General features: G+C 34.2%; 1 protein-coding gene across 1 annotated transcript in view; it reads right to left on the bottom strand.

Moving 5' to 3' along the window:
* Positions 1-1,574: 1,574 nt before the first annotated feature.
* Positions 1,575-12,822, bottom strand: part of Smp_079390 (protein kinase) — a 47,637-nt gene continuing 36,389 nt past the window's right edge. The window contains exons 19-24 of the mRNA XM_018793228.1: positions 10,254-10,748; positions 9,103-9,338; positions 8,271-8,442; positions 6,536-6,943; positions 3,484-3,962; positions 1,575-1,842 (exon numbers count right to left, since the gene is read on the bottom strand). Of these exons, the coding sequence (XP_018647762.1) occupies positions 1,812-1,842; positions 3,484-3,962; positions 6,536-6,943; positions 8,271-8,442; positions 9,103-9,338; positions 10,254-10,748 (1,821 nt within the window). The 3' untranslated portion in view covers positions 1,575-1,811. The remainder of the gene's footprint in view (positions 1,843-3,483; positions 3,963-6,535; positions 6,944-8,270; positions 8,443-9,102; positions 9,339-10,253; positions 10,749-12,822) is intronic.

The raw sequence follows: 12,822 nt of genomic DNA, 5'->3' as shown, positions 1-12,822 counted from the left end.
TATTTCAGGAGCCCATAGTTTGAATGTAATCGGAAACAAACTTACTCCCGACATTTTCTGCACGGGTTATGTGGGCTCTCATTATAACACGAATGATAGTTACTTCGTTCTAAGATGATAAAAAAACGACAGTATTTTTTCCTGATTACTAAAAGGTTGTGATTGCATTCGAACTTCAGCTTGATAGACGCTAATAGGGCAATTAATAAAATGCCTCCAAAGAGCTCCTCCCAGAATCCAAGACGACATCAGGGACTACTAAACATTATGCCACTAGGTTTTCAGTGTCTCATGGACACTGTTGATGTCATGAGATAACGTCTACCAGGTATCGAATCCAATTAGTAAGCACTCTCTATACATCAAGTTTTATAGTGTTCATGCAAACTGTGGAGTGTTACATGCATGGAATTTAGGCATAGTCATATTTGGGATTTAACGGAATAGGCCAATGACTATTAAAATTTCCATGAGCACACAATGGAAAGTTTTGCAAGGCCGCAACTGACTTCACTCATTACATTCATGGAGTATTGTAAGTGCATTCATGGTTCAGTCTCAGTTTCCAATAACATGAAAGCTAGTCTTAAACCTAGCTCGTTTGGATATTTAGATCCAGGTGTACGTACTCAACTTGTCTACATCAATCTGTTTAGGATGTAAAGTGAATTTGACACAGCCTCAAATACACCTGGACCATTGGCACTTGACCGTTACATGATCAATTTTCATTCAATGTTACATTGGAGAATATTGGAAGGAAATAGGTTACGATCTGCAGGAAGATACAGAAGGCGGTCGCCTATATCCGATTTGTGTAAGTATCTATAAGACACCTAAGCAACTCTACCGAACCTAGAAGCATGATTTGACCATTCAAGTCACCCAGCTGATATCACAACACCTGAACAATGTGTTTTTGCGAAAACACCATTTCTTTGACTGTACAGATCAATTTTACTAAAAGAAGGTTAAAATCCATAGGACAGTAGATATGTATTATTACAAAGAGACATTGTTTTCTATGTCAGCTTTCTCTCTCTCTCTTTGACTGAACCATCTAGTTTAACAGTAGATAAATGACTTCTGATGTAAATACATTCGATCAGTGCTGGCTCCACTCTGGTGTTCAATGAGATGCTCATTGTGAACATCAATACCGAGATGCATTCAAATAGCTATAGCTAACGAGTTTCAGATAGAACGACACGCGTGTCCTGGATTCCATTGCCAGACACACTTCAAATGTGCTCAAATAGCACCTTCAAAATATCCAATCAGGATGTACATATTCCTATACAGAGAGTGATCACTTTCTGTTGTAAGTACTAACAATGGACAAATACAAACCTTTGCAAGTAAATTCATAACATTTTGTAATATTCCTTAAAAAAAAGTACAAATGTGCCTATTTCATAAGAAATGAAGTTGAAGGATATACTATACCCTCACTCGTTATCCTTTATCCTAGACTAGTTATAGTTAATCCGATGATTAACCGTTAAAATATCGGAAGATAACAAAAAAAATAGCATAGCAACAATCTGTTAAATATCAATGTACAACTAACAAAATGAATGTAAAAAAGACTCTTTATTATTAAAATTAGAAAAAAGTAAATGTGAGTTTCCTAGCAAAGATAAATGTTGTGTAAAAAAAACTCTAGATTTTACATCATCCGTTCTAAAATGCATGAAATTATGAATAGAAAGACAATGTAAACTAAGGTGATAAGTAGAATTGTTGAATATGTTTTTAAAACAATGTTTTAAGAACAGTTTAGTAATAGAGATTTCTCAACTCTTCCACTTTCATGTACGTTTAGAATGCTTTGAATGTTGTCTGAAATTATAAAAAAAGAAATTGTTATAAATTTTGTCTTGTGAAGAAAGTGATGGAAATATACAAATTGAAAATTACGACGACAAAACTTAGTTCACGTAGTTTAACATCATGAACTGATTTCAGTTGGACAGTTATTGAAACCAGGAGTCACTAATGTGGGACTCTTTAGAAGTGAGCATTAACCACTTGGGATCGAACTCAAGACCTTCAAGTCTTAAGGGAAGTGCTTAACCTTTTTAGATCATTGAGTTGGCAAACATTGGTTCACATTTCTAACGTCATTCAATTTATACATCGTATATACATGTTTTACTGATCTCATGGATGTTAAACAACAGAATAACAATGAGGAATTCGAACATTTAGTGAATAATTTTGATAAATTCAGTATCTGTAGACTAGAATTGTCCCTAAATGCCCTGGTACGGCCGAGAGTGGGAAGAGTCCGCTCTCCCTCTCGAAATGCTCTCACATAGCCACGCGAATATATAGCCTCTGACAGGGAAGTCCTACTCACTGCCTTCTCGTGGCGGGGGCGTTGTTTACGAAAGTGAGAGGACGAAAAGCGAATGTCCAGCGCTTTAATCGGGTTGTTGGACACAGAAATTCCACCTAGGGGAGTTGGAAAACCCTGATTCCAAACCAATGGTGCACATGGGCTCCAGTATCCTGAAGGAACAAATTGCATATGAACCAATCGTTGGTCACCGGCTACCATGGGACTGCATCTCCTCACGATGCTCCACTGTCTTGTGGATCAGATCTTTAGATCGAAGGCTCCGGGTGTGGCTACCTAAGTAAACCACCTACTTCAGTTTGGGCACCTGGGCAGTATCGCAGCCCTCACACAAATCAAATGAGATTTGTGCGGCGCATATGTATCTGGTGTCACCTTGTACCAATATTTATGTGTTTAAATAAAATAAATAAAATGTAGGCTAGAATTAAACACAGTAATCCATGAAGTAAATACTATTCAATAAACCGGTCCATAACCTCTAATAAGTTAGTTTATCTTCAATATTTAATTCTGTTAAATTATATGTGAATGATTAGATAAGAATAAAACCAAAGCGGATTTTATTCTTTTCAAATGTAGATCATATTGTTGAAGAAAAACATAGAAAACGTACTATGATTGTCATTAAATCTTGTTTTTAGTCATTCCTGATAACTTGAACCGCTAGTGATGTGTGATTTATATGACAGCAAGCAAGGAATCGTGGTGAGTTAACAGTTACTAACTCAATATAACTATTCTTTATTCTATGTCGTGAAACTTACTGTCTCTGAACCTTTTACCACCTATGACAGTCAATGAAGAGATATTCGTGAAACATTTCCACGACAACGAATTTGAGTGAATGGTCTTTGATATGAAATACACACAGATATAGATATAGAATTAGTCTTCACTTTTAATGTAGGAAATCAACCAAAGCTGTTAAACACATTCCATTTGCAGAGACTGGATTTCATAACTGTCCAAGATAACAATTTATACAGCACCAATGTACACCTGGTAGTTATACGAACTAATTAAAGCTTATTAGATATATTTCAATTAATTTCAAAGTTTTATTTTCATTGCATCATCACAAAACAATACATTGACGCATACATAAGAACTAAACTTACTTATATCTGTTAGAACTACGGCGTAAATTATTTACTATATTTGCAGATATTTCTTTTGTATCTGTCAGGTCAGGTATTCGTATATTGGATTCTGTTAATCTAGGACAATAGATGATAGTCTTTTCGGGATTAGGATGTGATAAAAAATCCTTTGAATAATGAATTAATTCAGTTGAATTCTTGGAAGATATGTACAAAAAGCTTTTATCAGGATCAACTGAAGGTCGACGTACATTTGTTGGGAAGCGTGAATAGAAATAATTCAATACAGAGTCTGGGTCGGATCTTCGTAATTCAAAAACCATTACATGTTGTCCACTCAATGGAGTGGCATTATGTCTAGCCCATATTTGATAAGTTACAAGGGATAAATGCTTTGATCCAAGTGGTAAATTAGTTGCAGCAGATGTGGATAATTTGACTAAAATAACCCGAACAGCGAATTCTACTTCTCGATCTTCAGCTTCACGTACCAGGTCCTAAAATTAAAATAATTGAACATTATGTATAACTGCTATATACATGTAATAAAGTAAAATTAGATATTCAGAGTAAGCTAATCAGTCAACGAATCTATAAAAACTGATGGAAATACGCATTGATCAATATAACAACACCCTATCACATCGACACAGAAAGATAAATTAAACATGATCAATGATATAGGATTATGATAGTGAAAACAACGTACGGTGCTAGTTGAAGATAGTTGATAAAATACCCTGGACCTAGATTTCGTTCAGTTCGACGCTCGTCAGCAAGGTGTATCTGTAATCCTGAAGGAACTGATATTTTCTAGCGGATTTGATCCCGTGTTACCCAACTTCACAGTCAAAGACGTTAGAATTGGGTTATCCGAACCGCGATTGAGATGTTATTATAATCGACAAGTGATCGCATCCGTCTGTGAGCATCGGTCTCCTAAAGATTACAGGTACATTTTGCTGACGAATACCAAATAGCACGAAACCTAGGTTCAAGGTTTACTGTCAAATAACTCCAACTACTATCATACATCCAAAACACAGTGCACGCGATTTCGAGTCACCTAGACTAACAGCCACATTGCAATTTGATCGATAAAATCCGATCTCCACCAAGAAGTACCTAACAAATATTAGATTGGTCAGTAATTAGTGATCAATCAGCTGCAAGTAAAAACAGTACATTGTGGATGTAGTTTTAAAAGAACAAAAACAATCTCGAAGGATAACAAACATAAACGAATATTAACATTTAAAATGAAGAGGATTATGAAGAATAAATGCATCAGTACGAAATCGACGAATTTTGAGCTATATCATACAATCTGACCGTTCATAGATTACAATGTTCGCCAATAAGCCCTCTGCCTCTACATCAGTAGGCCTCAACATACACAAAGGGAAAACCAAGATACTCAAATACAACACACACAACATGAAGCCAGTCACACTTGATGGAGAATCTCTGGAAAAGGTGGAAATTTTCACGTACTTGGATACCATCATCGATGTACAGGGAAGACCTGATGAAGATGTAAAGGCAAGGATTGGTGAAGTAAGAACAGCACTCCTACAGTTGAAGAATATAGAACTCAAAACAACTGTCAACCAATATCAAAATCAGAATCTTCAGTACGAACGTCAAGACAGTCAGTTCCACTGTGTGGAGCTGAGACTTGGAGATTTACCACAACCATAATCAAAACAGTATAGGTATTTATAAACAATTGTCTACGCAAGATACTCAATGTCCGTTATTAGGATACCATCAGCAACAGCCTACCATGGAATAAAAAAAAATCAGCTTCCAGATGAAGTTAGGAAAAGGCACTGTATGTGGATAGGACACACATTACGGAAATCATCAAGCTGTATCACCAAGCAAGCGCTAACTTGGAATCCTGAAGGGCAACAGAAACAAGGAAGACCAAAGAACACATTGCTTCGGGAATTAAAAGCAGACATCAAAATGATGAATAGTTATTGGGAAGAATTGCCCAGGACAGAGTTCTATGGAGAATGCTATGCCTTTACCCCTCCACAAAGGCTAACAAGTGTAAGTAATTAATTAGGTGATAAGCCCTCTACTTAGAACGCTTGAAACATTGACTTTCTAAAAGATTTTCAGATTCCTGTAATCTTCAGAGACAGAAACTAGAAGGAGAAATATGAAAACAGCTTTACTTAAACAGTTAATTGAATTACAGAAAATAAGTGATAACTAGTGATAAATTTTGATATTTAATCAATTTAAATGTAGAAGTGTAGTGTTATGTAAAATGTCTAAGGACGTATACTAAGGTTTACTGAAGTTTTGATTATATGAAAACTGGAATCCTCTTTATGTATTGAAAGACAGTTTGTTCTTAAATTTAACCTACCCTGGCAATACTAATTTATTTTCAGTATAGTTTTCACATTGTCTACCTTATTATTATCTTTATTTCCTTTAACCTTCTATCTGTTCATATCAGCATATAGAATTTACAATAAAACAGTTGCAATTGCTGAATATTATCGTAAACCTTATATGAATGAAAATATCTATAAATAAATGGAAAAGACACATTGTGTCATTGAAGAAGAAATAAGGGGATTCAGCGAAGAAAACTTCCTTTCCCATGATCTCACTTATTTAAGCTGTACAATCAAAACGCATCTCTGGACATTACTCCGCCTGGTTTTTCGAAGGATCACAGAAGTCAGTCAAAAGCTAAGTCCTGGAGTATCTAGTCAATTCTGGCCACTCTGTTTCATCAGAATCCCCCTTTGAAATTATACATACAGTCAGAAGAGTCGGCTCAAGAGGAATACAAGTGAAACACTTATGTACATCAGAGACTATTGCTATCTACCAGTTTAAGTTTAACCCTTTCGAACAAAAACGGTATGTTGAGTCCCACATTCTTTCATGGTCTTAACCTTCATTCCTATCTTATATATATATATAGACCATAAGTACGACTGTACAGCTTAAGTAAATGAAATCATCGAGAACATTTTCTCCGCTGAATCGCCTTCTTTTTTCTCAAATGGAAAAAGGTGAATAGCTGGTTAAATTCACTTACCGAATCTGATTTTGTTAACAAATCACATGTCCAACTTAAATTCCAAAATATTTGAGCTAAATGAAATGCTAATTTTAATACATTCTGAGTCAATACGAATGATTCAGATGATGAAGTTGGGTTCGGAGTACCCGAGGTACTAGTGTAAGGCACTGTTATATTGTTAGCAGAGTTTGAAAAATCAGATGCACAATTATTTGTAGGTGACATCGTATTCGTAGCATTGGCCGAGGTGTTGATACCACATTCACTCGATGAACGTTGACTAGATCCTAGACCGGACCGACGGGTATATTGAGTCGTAGGGTTACGAAATGGGCAAGTATATAAATCATGAAGAGTTTCAACAGTACGTGACTCCCATCCAAGTAATATGCGCCATTTAGGATTGAATATAATACAGTCATGCTGAAAGGTAATCGATAAAAAACTATGATTTTGATATAGAAGGAATAAATATTATGCAAGAAATCAGCTTAAGGATAATTAACGGGTGTTTTGGAAGGGCTACGTTATTCATACCAAGCTTTTCAATATAAAATAAGCCATATGTTAATATTCTTGTTCAAACTATAAAACGTGTAGGTTGATGGAATAAATAATTTAAATAAGTCAGTTCGCCACAAAAAGAGTTAGCAAACGAAGCATTTTAAATAGTAATTTGCTCAATAGAATTTTCGAACTGATAACTCCTTTCAGAAGATCTATTTTAACTTGAGATATTTTAACCAACTCACAGATGAACTGGAACAAAATATATCGATAAATCTTAAAACTATTACTTTTATAACCTCACAGTACAAACTGGTACACAAGCACCTACACTCATACACTTCATGGGTTTTTGTACAAGTAACTTTAGCATAAATTATATTAAATTACTGAATGGAAATCTCAGGAAAATAGAAAACAAATAAAATAATCCTAACTAGATGGAAGTATCAGCTACTCAATTAACAAATGGCAAAGTATAAAATTAACACGCCTTAATATGCATGAACCAATTATATTACATATTAGGCTGACAAATGAGTTTGTTAAAATTCGAAATCAAAACAGGAGTCAAAAACATAAAGTGAATAGTCATTTACTAGTATAAAGGTTTGACTGGATAGATATTTGATAAATTTCTGGTGAACTAAAAATTCACTCATGAATAATCTATTTTATATGTCGGTTGTGTTCTCAAGAGTGGAGAAACAAGACCTCATGAGATATATGTAACATACAAGTACTTCTATCATTCAGTAAAATTAATAAATAATAAATCTATCGGAAAAAAAGTAGGGAAAAGTAAGTAATTGTTATTGACATCTATAAGACTGGTTACTCAATGTGAGATGTGATTAAGTGAAGCCACGGATACGTCTAAATGACTGATGACAGTTTTCCATATGTAATATGGACTCAGTTTAAATCAGTATGCTTATGTACTGAGATATAGGTGAAAAATAAGCTTGTTAATTAAGTTAATTAACTTTCAACTATAATGATGATTTAAAATCTGTAGCACCTACTACAGTAGATCTTACACAAAAACGATAGCTCACAACCAAATAGGAGCATTAAAGCAATTGAGATGCCATGATATGCAACTGACAAGCATCAGATAGGAAATATATAAAACATAGGACTTTTTTATTCATAACTATTAAACTCTTAGGCAGAAGTATAAAATTAAGTGGGAATTTATTCGGATAAAAAGTAAATATATATTTGCTTGCAAATAACTTACTAAATTATACGAAACCTGCATAGTGTTTTTGCAGAAGGAAGTCATGTAACAATGTACTAATTTATCCATATCAAAACTTAAACCAATCGCATAAGGGCATTTATCTATGGTCAATGCAGTCATACCCAGATTATTAGACGCAGAATTACATCGGGATATTTTTCTTGGTAGTCTGTCCAGAATGAAAAGAAAACTTTTATCGATAATATAAATAGAAAAATGAACAATTAGTGAAATATTTTTTTAATTTATATTTGTGTATTAATGCAATGATGCCGGTATAAGCACCAATCAATCAGATAATCATGTCACACAATTCACTAATTATTAGTAAGGGGCAGTAAAAATTGTTGAATTTCACTGAAATCATGAAACGATCGATGTTAGACCACGATTGAAGTGTAAGATGAAACGAATGTTCAGTGCTTCCAAGATTTCAACAGTGGTCTAACACTGATCGGTTCATGATTTCAGCGAAATTAATTAATTAAAAATTACCTTGGTGGTTTGCTTTCAAGTGATTCCCTTGAGAAACGTAACACTGAAAAAAGCCACTATACCTAACATAATGTTTTGAGATTAGTTTTTTCTATAGCTACTCAACTTTCTTATAATTTACACTTCGTAGATTCCCTACCAAATAGAGTGATCAAGTTGAAAGACGAAGTTTTCACATAAAGAAAGAAAGTCGGTGGTGGATAATGTCACAGTTATCAATAAGCTATGAACAAACCATTCGTTGTTCATGTGAGCTTTTGCGTATTGTAATCCATTTTTATCAACATTAGAATATAAAAGTTTAGGAAAATTCAATGACTGTTTATTCTCTTACCGAATAGTACCGAATTCCTTCGGCACACAGTGTTTAGCAATTAAATGGTTATATTCGCCTCCTTGACCTAAAACATACAATATCGGAGATGTGTCATTTATTCGTGATGAGGCTATATTGATATTGATTTTGGGATTCATTTTTATTGACGAATCTTCAAGATGTCGTGGATAATAGATGGAAGTAGAGGAACTGAGCACGGTTGATTTAGGGGACAAATCACCCAATGCAACTAACTGAAAAATTAAACCATTGTACATATGGTGTGGCAGAACTAATCCAGGGGTGAATCGAAGCTAAGAAGCGAAAACAAAATGGCGGGTGGAAATTAGAAAGAAAGCATATTGTTGTGTAGTAAAATTGAAACGAATGGTTAAAAAAATAAATCAATGCTCATCAAAGCTTTGTGCTGCAGATAACTCTTGTGTCTATCAGAACTGGAAATATTATAATCATTTAAGTAATCAATTTCAGATGATGAAATAGGAGTATGTTTTTGATTCAATGAATATATGTAACTATCGATGAGAGTAATAAACGAATGGAACAACTGACCAATAAAGATAGCAAATATGTGGATAAGTTTAAGCACTAATGTGAAGATATTGTATCGCGAATATTTTTATGAATACAGTAGAACATGAAATTAAGTAGTACAATTTCTATAACTCCCTATTAACAAAAATGATAAAAATCCTCTGATCAGCGATTCATTTGCGAGAAATAAAACTATCCCAAAATGATAGATACACAAACAAGTCCCATAATAGGACGAAACGGCCGTCCAGTGCTTCCAGGTTTTCCAGGGTGGTCTAGCTTAAATCGACTCACGAATCTAACTATTAAACTATGAAAATCTGATCCTTATATTTCGATTCGAACAAACGCAAAATAATTCTTTGTAGTAGTCTGTCAACTAGTAAAGGGTACACCTAACTATTATGTTAGTTTAGCAATGTTTCATAAATATGATTAGTTTGGACAAGTGTATAAGCTTATGATCTCGCAGTTGTAAAAGGAGTATTTAAACGACTCAGTGTTTCTTTATAAGGCTTAAAATCAGGTCTATTTGAAACTGGTTTGTTATCTAAAAATTGAGATGCATGTTAGTAAAACTAACTGACAAAACATTTGTGGCAATCATAACATACATGAAACCTTTCTGACCAATCAAATTTAGTGTAAATATCTGTCAACTCTTCCAATAATTTCACAGCACCATCTACTAATTTACTAATTGTATGACATTGTTGAGCTGAATGTTGAATAAATACTTCACGTATATAGTGAATATGTGAAGATTCTAGACGAATTATTTTCATAAAACGTTTTTGTGCATGTCCACGAGGTTTGCTTGTTAAATAGTCAGGTAAAATAAGCGAACGTGTTGGTTCATTCAACCGTGATGATCCTGAGAGTGAAGAATTAGAAGATGAAGAGTAAGATGTTGTTGTACAATATGCGGTAGAACAATTCACTGATGAAAAGAAGGATGAATATGTAGATGGGTTAACAGGTTTTGGATCAGCATTTGCTTCAGACAAATGACGCCAAACAGTTGCACGTGATCCAGATTGAATTCCAGACAGTTTAAATAGTGCTTTGATCAGGCTGGTATGATTCACGTACAGGAAAAATGATATTTCCTTTCAAAAATTTCAGTATAAAAAATAAAAATGAAAGTAATGACATAAAACCAAGAGATATTTTTTGCATTAACTTGAACTGATTAATCGACTGTTGAACGAATGTTCAAAAATGTTACTAAGTTAATTTTAAGATATTTCTAACCATATCAGATATACAGCTGTTGAGAACATGAAGTATTACACACCTCTTTTCTCGTACTGGATTGTTCGATTCCAGTTAATTTGAGATTATATTAGTAACCCTTTAACACAGAACATTGTAGATGTTTTCTTAACTATAAATTATTATGACTAAGATAGAAGTGTTTGAAACCATTCACAGTCAAGAAACTTTTGAGGCCACGGTAGTCAGACCTTGATCCTAACAATCTGAACAAGCGGAAAGGAATTAGCTGCTTCTTGACATTTGATAATCAAATTTATTAAAAAAATATCTTTAAGTATCGCATCCATTAGCATCTCAAGGCCAGAATGGATAACAGCAACAAGGTACTTTTATATGTTTAGTTGATTAGCATGTTTAGATGCCCAATGCTAGGGAAATCCGACTGACTGCCTACTCGCAACGGGATGTTGCTTGAGAAATTGATAGGATAAAAATGAATATCCGGCGCTTAAAGCGAGTTTATGGTTACAGAGGATCTAACCTCGGGAGTTATAAAACCGTGATTCCAGATCAATGGTGCACATAGACTCCATGATCCTGTGGGAGCAAATGGCGTATGGACCTATTCTTTGTCAATGGCTACCATGTGACCGCATCTCCTAACGTTGCTCCATTACCTTGTGGATTAGATCTTTAAATCAAAAGTTAGGGGAGTGGCCTACCAACCGATCTATACTATCACATGAGAATTGAGTTTTAAACTGAACTGAACGAAGATAAGTTATCTACTTCCTGTATCGTTGTTCTATTCTGGCAAGCGAATAAATAAGAACTGCATTCTGACAAAATTGTCTCGGCCATAGCTCAAGGTCAGTCGTGTTATTCAACGAGTATCATTAGTAAGGCTTTCGACTCTATGCTATAAGAAAAAATGGTGTACACGAGGTACAGGAATATTACAGAATCTTTATTGGTCAATCCTACGGAACGATATCGATTAACGTGACATTCATTCATTACACAAACTAAACAGTGTTCCCACTAGAAGTTACAGAAAAATAATAACTGGACTCATGAATAGTTAAAAAAAAACAAGTTATGTTGGTTAAAGATTCCCAAAATGTCCCACTTATATGAATTTTTGCAGACTCCTTACATCTTAAAACATATTGGCTTATTAAAGCGGATTGTGGTAACAACAATATCTACACATCTTTCATCAACTAAAAACCACGGAACATGTTGATCAGAGACCAATAGCTGAATCTAGTAAATGCCAGAAGCTGTTCTAGTTTTTCCCAGTCACTAAAGGCAACAATCTGAATATCAGTTAGACAATTTATCGAGTTAATGAAGGTCCTTATTACATTCTCAATAAACTATATGTCCCATCTTTCGTACCTGAGGTAAATCTTACAACAGTGATTATTATTTGTTTCAATGATTCCTTCAGTATATCTTTTGTAAATTTTACATAATAAAACTTAAATCATAAAACTACACTTGTGTGTTGAATCGTAAAGTTATTATTATAATTGCCGCCTTGGATTGAAAAAGTTATAGTCATCTTATTTTCTTTAAGAGTAAAAGACAGTGAGTAGGAATGCTAATGAAATTTTAGAAAAACAGATGAAGCGAAAAAATTATTACTGATACTACTTCGGTTCCATTTTGACCGAGTAGTCCTTTCTGGCATCCAGTATTCTATGGTTTTTAACATATGTTCCACTAATATAATGTACTAACGAAAATTATTATTTGCATGGCACACCGATGACAGTGACTTATCGTAGGTTACTAGTTTCGCATATACTTTTTACTAAAGTGAAATCTAAAGCTAACGTCTTGTCAATAAATCGGAATATTTTACACTTAAACCATGAAAACATGTGTTAGTTTTGTTGACAAATTTTAGTAATGGGAATTATAGATACTTCATGGTGCTGAAAAACATAGTTGAAGATT

This window comes from Schistosoma mansoni, chromosome 1 (genome assembly GCF_000237925.1).
Source record: "Schistosoma mansoni strain Puerto Rico chromosome 1, complete genome".
Lineage (NCBI taxonomy): Eukaryota > Metazoa > Platyhelminthes > Trematoda > Strigeidida > Schistosomatidae > Schistosoma > Schistosoma mansoni.
This window is presented reverse-complemented; position numbering and strand designations above follow the sequence as displayed.